The sequence below is a fragment of the Dioscorea cayenensis genome, chromosome 12, assembly GCF_009730915.1.
Source record: "Dioscorea cayenensis subsp. rotundata cultivar TDr96_F1 chromosome 12, TDr96_F1_v2_PseudoChromosome.rev07_lg8_w22 25.fasta, whole genome shotgun sequence".
Taxonomy (NCBI): Eukaryota; Viridiplantae; Streptophyta; class Magnoliopsida; order Dioscoreales; family Dioscoreaceae; genus Dioscorea; species Dioscorea cayenensis.
This window is the reverse complement of record NC_052482.1, coordinates 21,531,891-21,552,046: the sequence shown is the minus strand read 5'-3', so window position 1 is coordinate 21,552,046 and position 20,156 is coordinate 21,531,891. Positions and strand designations below refer to the sequence as shown.

At 35.0% G+C, this 20,156-nt stretch overlaps 4 protein-coding genes across 11 annotated transcripts; 3 read left to right on the top strand and 1 right to left on the bottom strand.

The window, feature by feature from the left end:
- The first annotated feature begins 279 nt into the window (after positions 1 to 279).
- On the top strand, positions 280 to 2,996 carry LOC120273457 (UPF0161 protein At3g09310). Of its 4 annotated transcripts, none has more exons than XR_005540534.1 (6): positions 280 to 519; positions 602 to 661; positions 730 to 870; positions 1,639 to 1,700; positions 2,551 to 2,617; positions 2,742 to 2,996. XR_005540534.1 is itself a non-coding variant. In XM_039280084.1 (5 exons), exons 1-4 carry the CDS (start codon positions 327 to 329, stop codon positions 1,698 to 1,700), a joined length of 456 nt encoding a protein of 151 aa, XP_039136018.1. In that variant the 5' UTR covers positions 280 to 326; the 3' UTR covers positions 2,690 to 2,996. The 4 variants fall into 4 exon arrangements, 2 of the variants coding, with proteins under 2 accessions (XP_039136018.1, XP_039136017.1); XR_005540533.1 differs by having other exon boundaries at positions 2,690 to 2,996; XM_039280084.1 differs by lacking the exon at positions 2,551 to 2,617 and having other exon boundaries at positions 2,690 to 2,996.
- A 236-nt stretch (positions 2,997 to 3,232) lies between these two features.
- LOC120273456 (scarecrow-like protein 9) lies at positions 3,233 to 6,495 on the bottom strand. Of its 4 annotated transcripts, none has more exons than XM_039280080.1 (4): positions 6,419 to 6,485; positions 6,271 to 6,281; positions 3,615 to 6,134; positions 3,233 to 3,524 (listed from the first exon to the last, which is right to left on the bottom strand). In XM_039280080.1, exon 3 carries the CDS (start codon positions 6,046 to 6,048, stop codon positions 3,739 to 3,741), a length of 2,310 nt encoding a protein of 769 aa, XP_039136014.1. In that variant the 5' UTR covers positions 6,049 to 6,134; positions 6,271 to 6,281; positions 6,419 to 6,485; the 3' UTR covers positions 3,233 to 3,524; positions 3,615 to 3,738. The 4 variants fall into 4 exon arrangements, with proteins under 4 accessions (XP_039136014.1, XP_039136016.1, XP_039136015.1 ...); XM_039280082.1 differs by lacking the exon at positions 6,419 to 6,485 and having other exon boundaries at positions 3,615 to 5,869; positions 5,951 to 6,134; positions 6,271 to 6,410; XM_039280081.1 differs by lacking the exon at positions 6,271 to 6,281 and having other exon boundaries at positions 6,419 to 6,495.
- A 6,292-nt stretch (positions 6,496 to 12,787) lies between these two features.
- On the top strand, positions 12,788 to 16,611 carry LOC120274036 (DEAD-box ATP-dependent RNA helicase 17). 2 transcript variants are annotated; one of them, XR_005540687.1, is made up of 11 exons: positions 12,788 to 12,961; positions 13,046 to 13,118; positions 13,198 to 13,307; positions 13,412 to 13,555; positions 13,810 to 13,918; positions 14,087 to 14,451; positions 14,552 to 14,625; positions 15,156 to 15,460; positions 15,595 to 15,842; positions 16,092 to 16,339; positions 16,412 to 16,611. XR_005540687.1 is itself a non-coding variant. In XM_039280781.1 (11 exons), exons 1-10 carry the CDS (start codon positions 12,832 to 12,834, stop codon positions 16,305 to 16,307), a joined length of 1,773 nt encoding a protein of 590 aa, XP_039136715.1. In that variant the 5' UTR covers positions 12,788 to 12,831; the 3' UTR covers positions 16,308 to 16,339; positions 16,412 to 16,611. The 2 variants fall into 2 exon arrangements, 1 of the variants encoding a protein (XP_039136715.1); XM_039280781.1 differs by having other exon boundaries at positions 15,595 to 15,834; positions 16,085 to 16,339.
- A 305-nt stretch (positions 16,612 to 16,916) lies between these two features.
- LOC120273971 lies at positions 16,917 to 19,111 on the top strand. Its single transcript, XM_039280719.1, has 2 exons — positions 16,917 to 17,156; positions 18,550 to 19,111. The coding sequence occupies exons 1-2, from the start codon at positions 17,038 to 17,040 to the stop codon at positions 18,668 to 18,670; spliced, it is 240 nt and encodes a 79-aa protein (XP_039136653.1). The 5' UTR covers positions 16,917 to 17,037; the 3' UTR covers positions 18,671 to 19,111.
- The last annotated feature ends 1,045 nt before the right edge of the window (positions 19,112 to 20,156 follow it).

Sequence of the window (20,156 nt, the reverse complement as noted above, 5' to 3'; positions counted from 1 at the left end):
TTGATGGTATTTCAAATAGTTTTTATACTAATTTTGTTCCTATGTGTATGTACACTTTAGGAAAAATGGAATTCATGGTTGCTTATATACCTTATCAAGGAAATCCCAAAATTTTTATCTATATTTTCAAAAAATAAAATTTAAAAGATTAAAATGCCAATCGTGCATTTTTTTTTTCAATATCCGTTACATTTTTATTTAAAAAAAAAAAAAGTATCACTTTCGGGTTATCGGGTTCAAGACATGCAAACCCGAATCCGCTATGAGTTATCACTGTTCGAAATCGTTCATCGCGTGGACAACGCGTGAGTAATCATCTCCCGCGGATGGAGTTCCTCGCCGTTCCTCTCTCTTTTTCGATCATCCATCGATCCCATCGCCCCAAATTCTCCGCAAAGCTTCAGGTTTTTCCACAAACTCTAATCAGTCCTTCCGTAATCCGACCCCAATCCTTGAGCTCATCGTCTTCTCGTATTCAAGCTTGTGCTCTCAATGAATCCGATCGGGATCGTGTTCCCGGTGAGCTTTGATTTTCTTTATCATGGTATTATTCTCTAATCTAGCTTTTTTCATTGCTGATTATTGTTTTTCTGGTTCTCAGATGAAGAAGTGAAGGATTTGGGGGTCAAGGCCGCTCTTTCTATGCTGAAATTCTACAAGAGTAAAAGCTCGAATCCTTATTAGATTTGATCCCCATCTTCATGTCCTCATTAATTTGTTTGCAATCAGGGGAGATATCGCCATTACTGCCACCGAGCTGTCGGTATGTGCCGACATGCAGCCAGTACTCCATGGAGGCGTACAAGAAGTATGGAGTTGCCAAAGGTACAATCTTGACTGCTTGGCGTCTCTGTCGATGCAACCCTCTTGGTAATTTCTCAGCTTTTTCACATTTTGTTCTTCTTCTTGTTGAAAGATGGTGTTGGATTTTCCCATAAGATTGAATTTTGAGGTTTGAATGATGATCCAAATTCCCTTTTTGCATCCCATTTGCTTGTTAGATATCCATTCCTTATTTCTTTCTACCATAAAAAATCATACTGATGCTCTGTTCTGCAATGCATTTGGAGAATCTATAGTTAATATTCAGATAAAATTTCAGATTAAAGCTACATGGTTAAAATCTCAGTACTGATGAGAAGTGATTGCTTGGACATTGTGTTGTTTTGGACTTTGAGAAATCACACAATTTTGAAGTATGATTCATTGCTGTTATTGTTATCCATTGTTGGTGATTTCTATAGTCAATATTCAGGTAACATTTTAAGTTAAAGCTGCTGGTAAAAAGCTCTCAATAGTACTGGCCTCAGCACCGGAATTTCAATAACATGTAACTGCAATCATATTCAGTACCATTTAGAATTCTGATAGTTCCTTTGATTGCTTAGAGAAGTTGCACAATTTCAAACCTAAACCTATCACTGTTTCCATTTGACATTGTTGGTAATTTCTTTGACTCAGATATCTTCTTAAACAAAAGTGTAAAATTCAACAATGATCCAAGTCACAGTTAACTTCACATTGCAAGTGGACATGCTTGTCACTGCATTGGTTCATTACGTGGAATATTTCTATGTGAAATAAATGTGGTCTAACAAGTGTTGATTGTCTCTAAACAAGTGGTTTTTCACATTGCAGGTGGGTCTGGGTTTGATCCACCTCGCTGGTTTGGTGAGGAGAATAAATCTGAAGATATGTAGGTATGTTGAATTTGCTGCCAAAATCAAATAGGTTTGTCCACAATTCAATTACTCCTCTGACTGTTCAGACTTCATGTCTGATTTTCAGCACTCGGTCTTTAGCACTTGTCATTATAAATTTGCAATGTGGCTCACGTTTACATCAATGTTTAAATTTAAAACAGAGGTCACAATGATAACCATGCTTTTTGATTTGATAATTATACATGACAACCACTCTTATCACTGTTATCTTAAATTTTCGTTTATTTTAGGAATAATCTTCAAAATAGTCCCTATTATTATGGTCATGTCACCCTTTAAATCCTTTTATTATGAAATGCATCTATTTGGTCCATCTATTTTTCTCGATTAAGAAATATTGGTCTTTGCCTAAACGATTGTCATTATCGCTGTCCATTTTCACTGATGTGGCATCCACTAACACTAAGGTGGCATCCACTAACACTGAGGTGGCAACGTTTAACATAAAAGTAACCAATGAATGACTTAAAATATTGATAAAGGTTTTCTATATAGGTGTTAATGGATGTCACATTAGTGTGATCCTAAATGATGTAAAAGCTTTTACTAATATTTTAAACCATTTATTGATTTTTTTAATATTAAACATGGCCACGTCAGTGTTAGTGGATGTTACATCAGCAAAAATGGACAGTGACAATGACGATCGTTAAGACAATGACCAATATTTCTCAATTGAAGAAAAATAAAAGGATCAAATATAAAAGGATCAAATGAACACATTTCATAATAGAGGGACTAAAATGATGACATTACCGTAATAAAAGGACTATTCTGAGGATAATAAAAGGGTCAGTTATAAGGATTATTCCTTTATTATACGCAGATATGTTTCCTTGTGCTTCAAAGTTCAAAACAAGTTGCCTAGCAAAAACAAAACGTCTGGAAAACAGGTGAGATGGATGTATGCACATCAATGCAACTTGTTTCATTGGAACTCATATTTCTCTAATAATTTATTACAGGGGACCCATTGATGGGTTTGATGTTCACTTTTTCTTTATGGTATCTGTGAAGGGGTCCATTCTCTACAAAAAGACTAGGATCATGTGATGTGTTCTACTGCTCAAGGCCTTGGACGGTGATAGGACACCGAGTTGGTACTATGTCCAACTTTTCAAAATCATAGTGCATATCCTGAGACATAATACATTTTAAAAAGCTTTTTAAAAAAAAAATTAAAGAAGTTTTGTCTCTTATAAAGCTATCATCAAATGTAGTATGAATTCAATAACACCGACAGGTAATGAATTTTAATTTGTTTCTTTATCAGATGTTTAATAGCTGATGGTGGGTTACTTGTGTTAATAATACCTCTTAAAAACAAATTAGTAACCTATTCCTTATTTGATTATTACAGTTGATTGACATGGCGGGCGTGATAATTATACCCATAATTATATATTTCTATTTGATTTCACACCAATAAAGATGGCAAAACAATTTTATCCACAAAATGATGATACTGTTATATTAACTGTAGGCAACACACGTGTACCATCATCCTCTGACATAGAAATAACTATTTTTTTATTTATCTCAGTAAAAGATTAAAAAGAAAACATAATAGAGAAGCTTGGGCATCAAAACAAAGCCATTTCTCTCAGTATGGGGATTAAAATTCCCACTCTTCACAGGTGGGAGACTGCTCCACCAAGGGCATGATGTATTACAGTATTTATTCTTTCTGCTAGTCATTTGCATGCTCTTTAAACCTGAAGATCAATCAATCAATCAATCTTCCAAATTCTCCACTTGCCAAGATAAGTAGACAGTATTCCTCCAGCCTTAAAACATCAGCTGTAAAACAAGCAGAGATATTTGAATACATCAAGAGAGAATTTAAAAGGATAGAAAGAGTTACATGAATTGATATGAAAAATTTAGTACCTTATGTTTGAACCAGTGTATGTCCCTCCTCACCATAACAAAAAACAAAGAGTTGAAAACTCTAGCATACACACTGCATCAGCACTTCTTCACCTATTGAACAAAACATCAAGAACAAACATATCTAACTCCACTTAGGCCTCCATGTGGAGACAGCATAGATGATACGCCCCTTCCAACCTTGCAATAACCATCTACAATCCTCATCTATCACAAAATCTTTATGATAATTGGATTTCACCCTGTCTTTGGCTCTCTCCATGATGTCGGGATCTAACGGCAGTTGCTCGAACCCGGCCCGAAGGTTCCTCACCTGCCACTGCTTGTATGTCTCCGGCCTCTCTACTCTTTCTGAACCTTCACAAGAGATTACATTTAAAGCTTCACGGCCAAAGAGATCTCTCTCAATCAGCAGCCTCTGGGCGTCTTCTCTCGGTACATTGGTGTCTAACATGTCAAACAATGCTGAGAAGTGGAACAAAGCTTCACGGAATCGAGTGACGAAGAAAGGTGCACTGTATGATCCATTCACTATCCCATGGATGAAAACATCAGGGTTGGCCTTCCTTATGGTGTTTAGAACCTTGTTCCTCGGGCTATCGACAACCACAGTCTCATCTACAAGATTCCTGAAGCGGTAGAGGCAGTTGATGATGAGCACCTCGTCTTTGTCGAGTTTGAGGTCTTCAACTGTGATTGTTTCCCACTTGGATGAAATGGAGTTATAATCAAATGGGACACCAAACCCATGGGCATAATCAGCTAATCTTCGACCGGTCTCTTCAATTCTCTCAGTTGGGCGGAACCCTGGCTGAGGCACATCAATGCCTGTGATCCGGAGCTTTGGAGGCCCTCCCGGCCTGGCCGCAAGACGTTGGATGAGGCATGGCCATTGAAAACCAAAATAAATACCAAAATCAATGATATGCACCCTCGATGCTTTCTCTGAAACATTAAGAATGGTCTGGTTGGATAAGAAATGTGTGATCTTCTTGAAGGGACAAGCAGCAAGATAAAGCTGGTATGCCTTCAAGATATCAGTAGCAGTTGTTCGCTTTGCCACAAGAGATTGATAAATCTGGCTACCAGTACCGGCCAACCGAGCTTGAAGCCCATCTGCAAAGCATTGTGCTAACCTCTGCGTTCCATCTCCGAAAGGGGAAGAATGATTCCTGATCTGCTTCAACAATTCATTCGCAGTCCGGCAGTCATCCGCCGCCACAGCTTGAGCACAATGAATGAGCAGAGTTCTGAGGTCCACAACTTCCTTCTTGTTCTGCTTCTTCCCTCGGCCCTTTCCACTGCCAGATTGACTGCTCTGCAAATTCTTGCTGGTTTCATTCTGGAGTGCTTCTCGAAGAACTTGGACACCACCTTTCCTCGGCATCCCTTTGTGACAGAGCAAAACCAGATCAAACATATCAGATCGAAGAGCCTCCTCAGAGTAAACAGCTGACTGTTTGTTGCTCCTCCCCTCTTGCAAAGCCAAATCCTCACTGTTTGGATTCTTCCGGCATCTAGACCCAGAACTGACATGGTCTCCCTCCTCCTCTGTCTTGATCTCATTCCCATTCAATCTATCACTCCCTTTCTTCTTCGATACCGGATACGGTGAACCCCCATTGGCCTCTAAATCAACTACCAGCTTATCATCTCTAGGCAGGAACTTCTTAGCTTCTTCAACTCCTTTCCTGAAGTGCCAAGCAGGCTGACTGTCAACAAACAGATTTGAAACCCAGCTACCACTGCTCACTTGAGGCTCTTCTGCTACTTCCGCAACATTACTAGCACTTGATTGAGTAGAGTAATCAAGAGAACCACAAGAAGAGCCGATCGACGGCGTCGACGACAAAGAATCAACAGAGACAGGACGAAGTTGCATATGTGGGTAACACACAGAATCATAGGTATATCTATGATCCATCACTCCGTTGCTATTGTTACCAATACCATGCTGTGGATTTGCATAGTGATGGCTATTGATGCTATCATCAGGGCTCTCCAGGTAGTGATTGGAATACAAGGGAGGCTGATCAGGAGAAGGTGGATATGGATACTTCTGGCCAAGAATATCATAGAACGGCTTCTCGGTCGCTCGAAGTGCAGCCTGCTGCTGATACATATTCACCTTCTCATCAATATCCTCCTCCATGAGCATACGGCTAATGTAAGTTAGGGCAATATCAGAGAAGATCTCTGAATCCTCTGATGAATCCCTGGCAGCCACCATGGTTGAAGACACTGCTGCAGGGGGGCTATTTTGGATAACAGGAACATGAACATATGAATTTGCACCAAAGTTTTGGTGAGTATACAAAGAGTTTGGCTGCTCTAACCTTCGCCCATTCAAAGAGTACTGGTTTGTGAAGAAATCATCATACTGAAAGCCACTCGTCATGGCAGCAAGCTTCTGAAGTCCCTGATCCATCACCATTGAATCCTCAAAAATCACACCTTTCAACCTCTCATCAGTAATCCCCTTCTAATCTTCTATGCTCCAACTCCAAGCTCCCAGATTTCCTTCATTTTTACCATTCAAATCAATCAAAAAACAAACACAAACCAAAATCAAAATCAAAATGAAGAACCTCACATCAAACACCAAAGAAAAAAGAATCCAAAAAAAAGTAGAGATTCGAGAAGAAAAAACACACACCAGATAGAACCCTGAAAAGCCAAAACTTGGAACTCCGCATTGAATCGATCTCACAACCAAAAAGAAACCCTCGCGAACCCCACAAACAGATCAAAATCCATGGCCTACTCCATCTAAAGATCAAGAAAAAAAGGATGAGAGGCGATACCTTTATCGAAACCCCAGCTCGAGTAAAATGAAAAAGTCCGGAGAAAAAAAGAGACCCTCGAGTTCATCTGGATCTCAATATAAATAACAAAAATGAAAAAAAATTTTAAATAAATAATGAAAAAAATATATATATATATATATATATATAAATAAATAGATATCTTCTTGAATGCTCTTCCCAGAGAAAAATCTCAGCCGTCCGATGAAAAACCACCGGATATAACCGGTGGTTTCAAGATTCCTCGGTTGACCGCCGCTTTTTTAAAATCACGAGTTGCGACGAGTGCGCGATCGGAGTCGGCAAAATGGGCCATTTTCTCGGTGTTGTCTTCGTTTAATACGTGGCAGGTTGTTATTGAGCCACGTGTGTGATAAGGAGCTAAAGCGGCGCATCTCCTTATCTTGCGGTGAGCGTGTGACACGTTGACAACAGCGCACGTGGGTCTTGGTCCTTCTTGCGTTTGACACGTGTGAACGAGCATTAGGGTGGTGATGACGTGGAAAGTGCACGTGCTGATATGCTCATTGGTTTCCGCTTTTTCCAGAGAATTCCACTTTTTCTTTAATATAAAATTTAGATTATATATTTGTTGCCTTTTTTTTTATATCTTTTGAATATTATTTTTAAGAATCCCCCTCCACTTTTTAAAGGTGAAAATCATCTTTAGTCCTTGTTCGTTTTAATTAAAAAAAAAAACTATTAATTTTTTTTTCTAAACAAAGAGTTTTTTTTTGTTTTAGAGAATTTTTTAGTTTTAGTTTATTTAAACAATTAATTAAACACTTTAACAAGTGATTTTATGTTTTGATATTGCAAGTTATTTCGTACAATGTGTCATGCACCACTATATCAGTGTTTTTGAAAGAAAAAATAAACAAATAACTACATGTAAATTGATTAAAAAAAAAAAGGGTATGATATAAAGGGTAACAACATACGAAACATGAAACATATTTAACAAATCCACTAATAATGGAAAAGGCAAGCATTAATTACACAAAATTTAAAAAATAAAATAAATGATAATTCTGAAAGTAATGGTAATGAATCCCAAATAAATGGTGTAGTGACCTTAAAAAATATTAGACACTCACAAAATCACTTGCTTCTTTAGCACGGGACCTTAAAATATTTAAGTTTTATTTAAAAAACAAATCTTAGACAATTAAATTATAAGAATTTTTTTCATTTGTTTTAATAAAAAAAAATTCAAAGCAAGTATTGTGTCAATGTGGATATTCATGTGAAAAGAAAGAAAGTATGCATGAATGCATTTATTTGATTTATAATATGTGAAGATTTAACTTTATTGTGAGCATCATAATAACACTAATAGTGAGTGGCAATTAAAAATACATTCTTTTTCTATCCATCACTAAAATGAGGTGCAACCACAAAGCTTAAAATATAAGTAATAAACACTTAAGTTTACAATTAATTAAACCACATCAGCAAAGCTCACGTGCCTGAAGATCATTCGCAAATCAATATATAATGTCTCAATGTTGATTCCATGTTAAGTGTTAGTATAGCCTTGGCCGGCATCTAATACTTTTAATTATTTCTTTATTTATTCTCTCTTTCTCTCTTATACTCAACCACATTTATTAAATAGAAAAACAAAGAAAAGTACCAAATATTTAAAACGACTATCATAGAAAAATCATGATAGGAAAAATAAATAAATAAATAACAACTATAAATCACATAAATTGAGAAAAAATAATATTAAAGATATCAAACGAAACAATAATTAAAAATAAGTAAATAATTAAAAATAATTAATAATAAAAAAACAAAAAAGTAAAACGAGATATTGCAAATATCAAATTTTTTTTAAATATCAAAACAACTCCAATAAAGCCATCTAGTTTTAGCACAAAAGACTTTTTTTTTTTAGAAGCATTAAATTTGCTTTCTATTACCTATAAAATTGACCACATACTCATTGTTTGGTTTTATTATAACTCTTAGCCCAATCGAATCTCTTTTAAAGATTAAGCACGGTTTTATTTTCATGGGTCTAAGGAGTTTTGCTCCCTGCACCACTCACTCTAATCCTCCGGCCCAATCGGAATCTCTTTCAAAGATTAAGCACGATTTTATTTTCACGAGCCTAAGAAGTCTTGCTCCCATGCACCACCCGCTCTAATCTTGCTTTGCTCTCTGCACCACGGTAAGACAAAACCATGTTCGCCTCAAACACATGAAATCAATCGTAAAAGAAATACATGTTCTTTATTGTATATAAAAATAAATCTCATTGAATATAAATTTTATATCTAGCTCTCTAGCCTGCACATGCAAGATGAGTGAGACCTTGACAAAGAAATCACAAATTCGGTGCACAACTAACATGCACAAACATGTTATAGACTCCTTGAGAAGAGGGCCTCTATTCTTTTTTTTTTTTATTACAAAATCGACAAACTACAAAATAAAAAATAAATAAATATAAAAAGTATAATAATTACAGTAGTTTGACTAAGTTTTTGAGAATAACCCCTCATCATATAACTGTAGAAGAAATAATGAGAGGTTATCCTCACACATAACTCTTATAAGAAACCTTGAATACGAATTGTTTTCACTTTTTTTAACACTTTGTTTATTTTATTTTATTTTTATTTATCTGCTTTACTATCTATAAATCTGTTTAGTTTTTTTTAAAAAATAAATGCATAGTTTATTCATTTAATAAAATTGTTTTTAGCATGTTATATTTAGTATGATTCATCAAAATTTGAAATTCTTAATTAATTACCTTCAAAATATCATCCTACATCGGCTTGTTTAATTATATCATAATATTACGTATGAGTTTTTCTTAAAATCACTTTATAACTAATATGCTACTTCAAAACTTATAACAAATATTAATTACATAGATTTAAGTGAAATTGGCCCAGCTTTATTAATTTATAGTTAAAATAAAAATCAACGTCAATGATGTTGGTGTAGGCGTGTAGCTTCATGTCTTCGCTAATTATTATTAATTTTTTATCCATATATATATATATATATATATATGGCCCAAAACATGACACACTGACATCAAACTGTATAGTTATCAGACCCGGCCCGGGCATTGACCCGGTCAAGATTCTGGGTCACGGGTCAATTGGTTCAACCGTCGGGTCATTTGGGTCAATGCTGGGTTGATAAAAATATTTTAAAATATTATTTTTAAAATTATAAATTAGTTTTTAATTATATAATAATATATCATAATAATATCCATGAATTATTAGTTATCAAATAAATAATTTGATGGAAAAAAATACAAAAATAATTGCTAATCTTTGATTTGGAAGTAGTAGAAAAAGAGGAAAAAGCTCAAACTTCACATAATATCAATACATGATAATCTTAATTCACGATAAAAAGTTTAAATTTATCATTAAACTATCAAACCAAACTCAATCCAGATATATAACCAAAAGTTCGAAAATTGAAATTACAAATCAAAGCTGGGTCGATTAGTTCGATGGCCGGGTCAATCGGTTCGACCGCCAGGGTCAATCGATCCCAACCTGAGGTCAACCGGTCTAACCACCGTCAAAGCGGGTCAATCGCGGGTCGAGCAGGTTGATTGCATAACCGGTCTAATTAAAAGGCCGGGACCGGGTTGAAGCACCGGGTCATCTGGGTCAGCCAGGGTCCGAGCCCGTAGGGCCGGTCCGGGTTTGATAACTATGCATCAAAGTGAAGTACGTGCCAATGAATTAAGCATTGCATCTTTCCATACTAAATATATATGAATATATTTAATTTAAACTTTCTCGCACAAAGTGTATAAGTCCAAATACAAACATTTTTTATTATTAAAATTTTATTTATTTTTTGATCTCTCACATGATAGTTAATTTTTTAACCGTTAAACTATTATTGCCATGGCTATATAAATAAATTGTTAATTAGCTTTTAAATATTGGTTTATTGAGCAAATCATAAATAAATAATAAGTTTTTTTTTAAAAATAAAAATATGTATATTATAAAACATAGTAATCAAAGTTTTTCTCCACTCAACCGAAACCGTGTGATCTATTTAAAAAAATCTTTATACACTAACATTTGATTTTATTAATATTTATAAAAAATAAAAAAGAAAAATTCAAAGTTATATGACTCTGTCATAAGACGTAGAACTCTGTTCAATGAATTATAATGCTTTCCTTCACAATCACCGCTGAAATGTATGCACTTATCTCATTTCATTATCATCTTCAAAGAAAGACACCAAACTTAAAGCTCAAATCAATACTTTTGTCTACTATGTGGCCCATAAATTGCCATTTCAAGCTGCCTGTCAGTGAGAAACTTTCTCCTAAAAAAATGAGAAATATAAATAAATAAATAATATATATATAACATGTCTTTTGTCCACTAATTAAAATTTATATAAATTTATTATCAACCGTTAGATTGTAAACTAACGGTTGATACATTTCAGTTATATAGTATTATCGTACTTATAAATGATAACACAAATACAAAACAACAACTAATCAACTCAAACTAAAATCCAATTGACATTTCACTATACTTTTAATTTTTATTATTGTAAGTGTGAACTCCTAAGTTATATATATATATATATATATATATATATATATTATCAACGTGAAATGTACTTGATCAAAGGGTGACAACAATCACATGATAGGTGTTAATGACATCCATAAAAATGATCGATAGATGAATGGTTAGACACTGGTTTTGAGGTTGGTTCACAAAAGTAGTGTTTTACATTGATTTTTAAAATTATTTTATTAATATAAAATAAATATTTTGTTTTTCTCCTACACTTACTAAACACAACTTTAACATTTTCACTTATAATTTTATAATCCTTAATAATAGTTTAATTTACTATAGGCAATTTATTGCTCGCGTATGATTATTTTGTAATTTTTTCATCTTCGCTTTATTTAGATGTTGGGGTTGTTTTCTTTTAAATATATATAATGTTACTTTAATATAATTATAATTTATGCATTTCTTTTAAAAACACATTATAAAAAATGATTTAAAAAAAAATAAAAATAGAGTGCAATCAACCTTTTAGCTCTTGTACCTTAACCATGTACATCAATATAATATAGAAAATAACTTAATATAATCTCAAAAAACTTATGGTCCATTCATCTCTAAATATATATAAATATCTTCCAAAATAAATACACTTAAAATTCTCATTTCCCAAGCTTGACATGAAACACATTCCTCACCACTAAGAAAAAGCATACTTTTATTGGTCCTCATGAATATATGCTTCATTATCAATGTTGGAAGTCACAATCACAGTGCACCATCAAACACTCCCAACTTTCCACTAATCTTTTTTATGCTTTTAATTATTCTCTAATCAATTCATATACCCAAAATAATAAATCATATATTATGGTTAATGATAGAGAAAGGAAGCCAATGAGAATCTCTAGTTTTGGTACTTTATTTTATGTTAAAACCTCTATAATTCCTCATGTCAATCTTATGGCAGACAGTGACTCAAATTGGTCTTAATATTCACACCAAAATCAGACACATGAATCATTTTTAATGAAAGCACAAAAGTCTACTCTTTATTTTTAGTTAATAAAAATTATCAGTCAATATGCCATGAAAAGAAAAAGCATCTTCTCTTTTTCATGCTTGTCTGTTATATATAATTTGAATTATGTTGTTTTTGCCTTATTTTGTTCTTATATTCATTAAAATGTTTATTTTCTGTCCATTTTACCAATTGCTAAACAATATGAAAATCATTGATATTTGAATTATTTATTATTTATTTTTAAAAAAGGGGTTATTAGGGAAACAAAAAAAAATGTTAATTATTGAATTTTAAAAAGGGGAAAAAAAGAAAGAAAAAGGAAGAAAAGATGGAAAAGAAAAAAGAAAAAAAGAGGATGTTGGGCTTATTAGCGCCCAGGATTATGTGTTTATATATGGGCCTGAGGTTTGAGCCCATGTTGAATGTTATATTTGCAAGTGGATCTTGGCTGATGTGAGCAGTCAGATCAACATATGATTGGTTGGGCTTGTGAGTGGTGGGCTTGTTTGGGCCCAGAATTATGGGCCTGAGGTTTGAGCCCATGTTGAATGCTATATTTACAAGTGGATCTTGGGTGATGTGAGCCGTCAGATCAACATATGATTAGTTGGGCTTGTCAGTGGTGGGCTTGTTAGGGCCCAGAATTAGTTGTTAATATATGGGCCTGAAGTTTGAGCCCATGTTGAATGCTATATTTGCAAGTGGATCTTGGGTGATGTGAGCCGTCAGATCAACACATGATTAGTAGATCTGAACCGTTGATATAATGATATTTTATATTCTCGGATTGAAGGGTTTTAGCGGGGAGTGAAGCCCGGGAGTAGAAACCCTAGAAACCCAAATTGGAGGCCATGAAATCGAAGCCGGAGGAGAAGGATGGCGATCGTTCGAAGAAGAAGGACGAAGATAAGAGTGGAATCTTTGCTTCTTGCTCCTTCTCTGATATTGGCCTCCATCCCACCCTTTGTCAGCACCTCCAAGGTCTCCTTTTACCTCGTTTTTCAATTCAATCGTGTTTAATTTGAATGGAATTGATGCTTTATTCTTGTTTTCAATTGTTTATAGAGAGAATGGGGTTTGAGGTTCCGACACAGATCCAGGCGCAAGCGATTCCGGTTGTGATTTCGGGCCAGCATGTGTATCCTTTTTGAATTCTATTATTTCAATTGTTTGTATGAATTAATTTTCTGAATTTTCTTTAATTTGAGAGAATCAAGCCTTGTGAATGCCGCTACTGGCACGGGGAAGACGATTGTGTACCTTGCGCCGATTGTTCACTTGTTGCAGATGTATGAACCTCGGATTGAACGCTCTCATGGAACTTTTGGTATATTTTTATGATATTGTTTTTTTTCTGAATGTTGTTTTAATTGAAGAATTGATTATATTTCAGCACCATTTGCATTGATTGATCTAATAAAATGTTGGCAGCGTTGGTGCTTGTGCCAACGCGGGAATTGTGTATGCAGGTTTATGAAATTCTACAGAAGCTGCTACATCGTTTCCATTGGATTGTTCCCGGGTATATCATGGGTGGTGAGAATCGATCTAAAGAGAAAGCAAGGTTACGCAAAGGTGTGAACTTTTATTTCTGAAATTATCATTCTGTATGTGCATGGAATTTAGTCTTTTTTTTTTTCTTTAGTTTTGCTGGAAGTAGCGCGATATCAATATTGATTTGTAATCTTGTGATTGAATGTAATCAATAGAAATGCAAAAATGGTTTCTGTATAAGATGTTTGGAGCTATGCCAAGACCGTTCTTTACCTAGCCATCTAGAGCATTATTGGCTTTACATTATGCCAGTTGTCTGACTATAGTATTTTCAGGGATAAATATTCTAATTGCAACTCCTGGGCGCCTTTTGGATCATTTAAGGAATACTTCTTCCTTTGCATATGAGAAATTGCGCTGGATAGTATTTGATGAGGCTGACAGGTATGACTTTTTGTGAAGATGTTTTCTTTTTGGCTATATTACATTGAAGATTATACTCTCAGACACCCGTGTGCGTGCGCACACACAAAAGTTGCATTTTGCAGTCATCTTGCATTCCACAAAATTTAAGTGCGCTTTTTTATTGTTTTAGTTTTTATTCATCAACAGGATTCTTGAACTAGGTTTTGGAAAAGCAATTGAAGAAATACTTGATATTCTTGGTTCAAGGCATGGCACTTTTGGTACAGGAGAGAATACTACAGCAAAAACCTTCAATGTTAAGAGGCAGAACTTACTTCTGTCAGCAACTTTAAATGACAAGGTGAACCAGTTAGCTAATATCAGCTTAGAGAATCCCATAATGGTTGGCTTGGATAAGAAGATTAGTTCAGAGCCCCCAAAGCCATCCGTCAAAAAGATTGCTTTTTTAGAATCTGATGAAGAAGAAATTGCTGAACATGTTGATTTGGCAGCAAACGTTGGGGTTGAGAGTTACAATCTTCCAACTCAATTGATTCAGAAATGTGTCAAAGGTTTGTGCCAGTCGGAAACTTGACTAGATGCTCTTTTTTCATTAGCTAGCATGTTAAGTTGGTTTGTTACACAATCTATGTTTCACATTTTTATTTGCAGTGTCATGTGGTCTACGGCTAGTGACTCTCCTCTCCATTCTTAGGAGTTTACTGGAAAGGATGTCATCGCAGAAGGTAATAACCTTTTCCATTCTAACAATTTTTTCTAGTGCATTATGATCCCGTGAATCATACCCTTAGCCTTCTGAATGATAAGCTTCTGATTTAGTTGAAGTTTCTAGAATGAATAAGAGGATTGATCTTGTTAAAACGGGGACTTTGTGTGGCATACAAAAACACATGCACACAGAGAGTTTATTTGTTTGCTCTGCTGATGTAAAATTATTTAATATGCCTTTGTTATCATATGCAGCCTTACATATTACCATATGCTACCTTGTCTTTCCTCTTTGGATATCTGATGTTTTTTTCACCTATTTCATCTGTATGTGAGCCAAACCTTTTCTGTTGGATATCAGGATTTATTTGTTAATTTTACTTCTGATATTTCTCTGGCTGCCTCTATGTTCCAATGCATAGGATTTTTTCTTTTTAATTTGTTGCCAGTGCTCAAAATCATGTCTTTTGTTTCTATTGATGCAATGTTCATCTCTCAAGTTGTTTTCGTTTAAATCAACAGATTTGCTTACAGGTTTGTTCTGCAGATTGTGGTTTTTCTTTCAACATGTGATGCAGTGGATTTCCACTATTCACTTCTCAGTGGTTTCCGCTGGGCTGCTAATTTGCAAGCAACAGAAGATCAAAAGCTAAAGTTTATAGGCTGCAAAGTAATTAGATTACACGGGAACATGCAGCATGAGGACCGCAAGACATCATATCAAAGCTTTAATTCTGAAAAATCAGCATTGCTTTTATGTACAGATGTTGCTGCAAGGGGTTTAGATTTTCCAAAAGTTCGATGCATTATTCAGTATGATTCTCCAGGCGAGGCTTCTGAATACGTGCATAGGTAGTTTCTCTTATCATCGCTTTTCTTTGTTGCATCTGTTGCTTCATTCAATATGATTTAGAGCTATCTTGGCATTCCCTTATTCCTCTGTAGGACCATGTATAGTAACCAATATTTTATTCATAAATTGACAGGGTTGGAAGAACTGCTCGATTGGGTGAAAAGGGAGAAGCCTTACTATTCCTTCAACCTGTTGAAATTGATTATTTGCATGATTTACAGAAACACGGAGTGTCATTAAAAGATTATCCTCTGCAAAAGGTTTTAGATAGTTTTCCATTGCCTGGACAAAAACACAGTAATAGGAAGTTGATATCTCTGGAGATGCATCCTTGGGTTCTATTATTGCAGAAGGCAGTAGAGTCTTTTCATATCATCTGAGGTATTTCATTTCCTCTTCTTTCCCTATGTAGTTGTTTGTTTATATATAGAAATCTGCAGGTGATACTTTCTCTTCAAATCTCTAGTGTTCAGTTTGTTTTGTTCATTTGTATTCTTGAATCATAAACTTAATATTGGACTTGACAAAAGCATTTGACCTTATGGTGGCATCACTTTTCGATAGAAATGCTTAGCGTTTCCGACCCTGGCATTTGCAGTCAGTAATGGTTAACATTTGCGATCTTCTCAGCTCAAGTTGAAACAACTGGCCAAGGATGCATTCTGCTCATGGGTTCGTGCATACGCTGCCCATCGAGGTGAGCTGAAGAAGATTTTCATGGTTAAAAAACTCCACTTAGGGCATGTTGCTAAAAGCTTCGGACTCAAAGATCAGCCGTCTCTAGTCGGGAAGATCATTCAAAACTCAAGAGAAGAAGAGAAAGAGGGACCTGAGGCAACATCCTAAGCCTTCCAAAAAACCAAGGCTTTCTGTAAAAGGTAATTCCCACATCTTATCCTGTCTATCTTCACAAGAAATTGAGACCTTGATGCATTCATGTTCTTCTTTAGGTACTTGAAGGGAGGCACTTGGCAAACCAAACAAATTGGCAACATGTACCAGGAGAGGAAAATTAGTTTGGTTTTGGTATAACAAATGGGAAACTAACCCATGTATATGTTTGAAAGAATTCCTCTTTTATTACTATTATTTAATTTTTTGTATTTAGATTGTAATCAGAATGAATATGGTGTTTACTGATTACTAAGAACATCAATAGTGGGTGCATGTTCAAATGAGAGAAGAATGAATTAATAAGGCTTTGTTTCAAAATTGAACCCATTTTGAAATAAAAACTAAATTTAAATAACCTGATAATCAAAATATAGTCAACCAAAGTCAAAATTATATTTAAATAAAAACTATATTTTAATAACCTGGTAATCAAAAAAATATAGTCAAGAGGTTGGGCTCGGAACTGGTTTGCATCGAGCTGGTTCGGGTCAACCCAGTCCAATCCTAACTCGATTTTTCATTCGTTCTCTCTCTCTCTCTCTCTCTCCTCCAAAGTCTCGATAGGTTTTTTTAGCGCCATCTCTTTGAGCTTCTTCTCGTTCGTGGAGGGAGGGAGGCGGAGTTCATCAACCCTAGCCAAGCTCTCTCATCGATTCTCGAATTCCATCCATCGGTGTCGTCTATGGATAAGTTCAAGCTTGGCCTCCGCTCTCTTGCGCAAGAATCAAGCTCGGAGAGCGGCGCCGTTGATGGTTCTGGAGCTTCCGATCAAGCCCTAGTTCTAATGCAGAGGGCTCCCAGGTATTGCTTCCAAAATTTCTAGGTTGTTTAAGTTGGAATTTTGTTGGTTTTTGTTTGTTAGGATTTGTAATGTTGCTTCGAATTCTTCTTCAAAAATTAGATGATCAGGATTAATGATGTGAACCTTGGTTTAAATTTGAAACTTTGATGAACATTCCTGCAGATTGTAAGGTTTTGATTTAGGGAATAATGGCAGGACTAATGTATAGTTGTGCCTCTCTTGTTGTTCTAGCTCAGAGAGGCCTCGTATCATTGCTGGAAACTTATGACATTGTTGACTAGTTTTAATTAGTCCATATTCTGGGAAAGTGGAAAAACTTGAATCTTTTAACATAAGAGTAATCAAAGTAAGAATAGATGCATTGTCAATGTTTTGGAATTGCTCACGTTTTAATATGTTACATTTGCATGATGGGGGCTTCTGCTTTCTGTGTACTGATCGTCATTGATCAACCTGTCTGCTTCATCCTCTTGCATCGCATTTCAGCTTTCCATTGCTGTATTTCGTGTGCCCGAACTATGGATTAAAAATCAAATACACTCACACTGCCGATGTGCTTGATTGATTTTGTCAGTTATTATATAGTGTAGTGAGTCTAATGACATGGTTGATATGATGTCGTCTACTTTCAGTGAGTTGATATCCTTGTTGTGAATTCTCTAGTTTAACGTTTATTTAGTCAAGGAAAACTGTCAGATTCACTTACACTGCAGGTGTTCTTAGTTTGAAGTGAGTTCAACAACAAGGTTGTAAATTGGGCCAAGTGTTGGAGCTGTAGTTTTTATTTCATTTTACTTAACCCCAAAAGAAGATTGGATGCTTAAATCATTATTAAATCTACTTGAGAATCTTAAATGTAATTTACTGTCTCTAGTCAATAATAATTTGATTAGTCTATTTTTTTTATTCATTCTGGACCATGAAGAGTTGCTATGAAACTTTTCTGACCATGTGCACTCCCCATGTTGCCTTAAAAATAACATATGCAAAGACAGCCAAGAGACTTGTGGCGGGAAATACATAAATGAATTTTTAATATGAATCCTTAATTATAAAGGAGATGGCTTCACTGGTTGCCATATGCATGTTCACATTATAGTTTTGCTATTTTTCTGCTATAAATCTGTATCTGTTAGTCATTTGGAAGGAGATGGTTTGATCTACATAGCAAGTTGCCATCTAGGGAAGTAGAGTATTTATGTTCCACAACAATTTTGGGGCACAGTTTTGTAACCTTTTGCCAAAAAAAATATTGCCTTGGGCCTATAGAAGAACTTCATTATAAGCATCTGATTGAATTATTTTGAATGAATGATTAAATTTAACTGAAGCACTAAGTGGCCCAGATGTGCCTGGTTGTTGACATTCTCTTACTGGACACAATGATTGCAGGGGAATGGTTTCTATATGGACATGCTCTAAGGTTTGTGCTTTCACCTTTGTTGCTGGTGTGGTGGTTGGGTTCATGCTAGAGAGACGTTTTAAACGATGGCTCAGAAAGCTTCTGAAATGATTGAAGGATTATCTGAGGTAAATCAGTTTCTAACCTCAAGATCGGTTCATGTTGAGCAGCTTGTCAAACTGTTGTTTATAACCTCAGATTTAGCTTCATCTCTTATGCGCAGCTGCATAGCTTTTCTTTTACCCATTTTTGGGCCTTGAATCTGTTTGATTACCGGGGCTATTTGGCTCACATGAATTTCATCAAGTAAAATTCATATTGTGTGATATATAGCCCCCAATCTTGACTCGCTCATCAGGAATTTTACTTTCTAGATTTATAGTTTAACAAATACACAACTTCGAATCGTTTAATAGAAATGTCAAAGTAGTTTTTTTCATGTGAAATGAACCTGTGATTCAATTGTTATTCTAATGCAAATGTCACAATGCAAAGAGTAGTCCTTCAAGATAACACTACATCTTTTATTCATGGATAGTGATGTGTATAGAAAAGTCCCACATTTTATGCTTTGCTTTGATGAGATGGTACTTGTCATTCACTTATCCAATTTCTTAATTTAATTTCCAAACTCTGGAATTCATGTTCGCTGGCTGCTGTTGAATTTCAACATGTGAACTCTCATTGCCGTGTAGTATTCTCTAAGCTTTGATGTACTGACATGAATTTCTAGAGTTGTAGTTGTAGTACAAAAAGAAACTATTAATTTAAACTCAGAACACTAAACAATTTTTCGATGTTGATCACACATAAAATTCGAAGCACGAGATGTAAACCAAAAGTTGGCACTTAGTGTTTGTTGAGTCTGACTGTACAACCAATTATTCAAAGGATCAATTAATTGTTTATTCTTTTAATTTCTGAATTTCTTGGAAGTACACTGCCCACTTTTATTTTCCCTAAATATATTTTTTCTTGTGTGGATAGTTCTAGTCCCATCTGCAGTACTAAAGGACTATGTCCCTTTTGAAGAAAAAAAAAAAAAACACAAGGAAAGCAATACAAAAAGAACCCAACTAACTTTAGATGGTTAGTGTTTGTCAAGACTGTGGGACACCATTACTTGTTAAAAAAAGCCGGTTGCTGAGATTTAGATCTCATATCCTGATTCCAGACCCCAACATGAATATGCTTGCATTATATAACATGCCTATCTGATTGATTACTCATTTAATAATTGTATTTGGGCTATCATCCTTCCATTCCTGTTCCATTTCTTTGGTACTTTATTTTCCAAAGGTTGGTAATACAATTGTTAGTGAGATCGAGTATCCTGAGACGTTCAATCAAGATTGAGCGGTTTAGGATTGAGTACTCTTCTTTATAGACACAACCTTTAGGCTTTGTTTTCTTGCCTTTAGTTGGGTGGTGGGTAGGATTTATAGGTTTATCATCTGTCCACTGTGTTACTATATGCCATTAAGTTATTAACTATATATATTTATATGCAAAAGACTTTAGAAAAAATTACGTTTTGAACCCTCTAATTTACTCTTAATTTATTATCACTAATATCTCTTAAATTATAATTAATTTA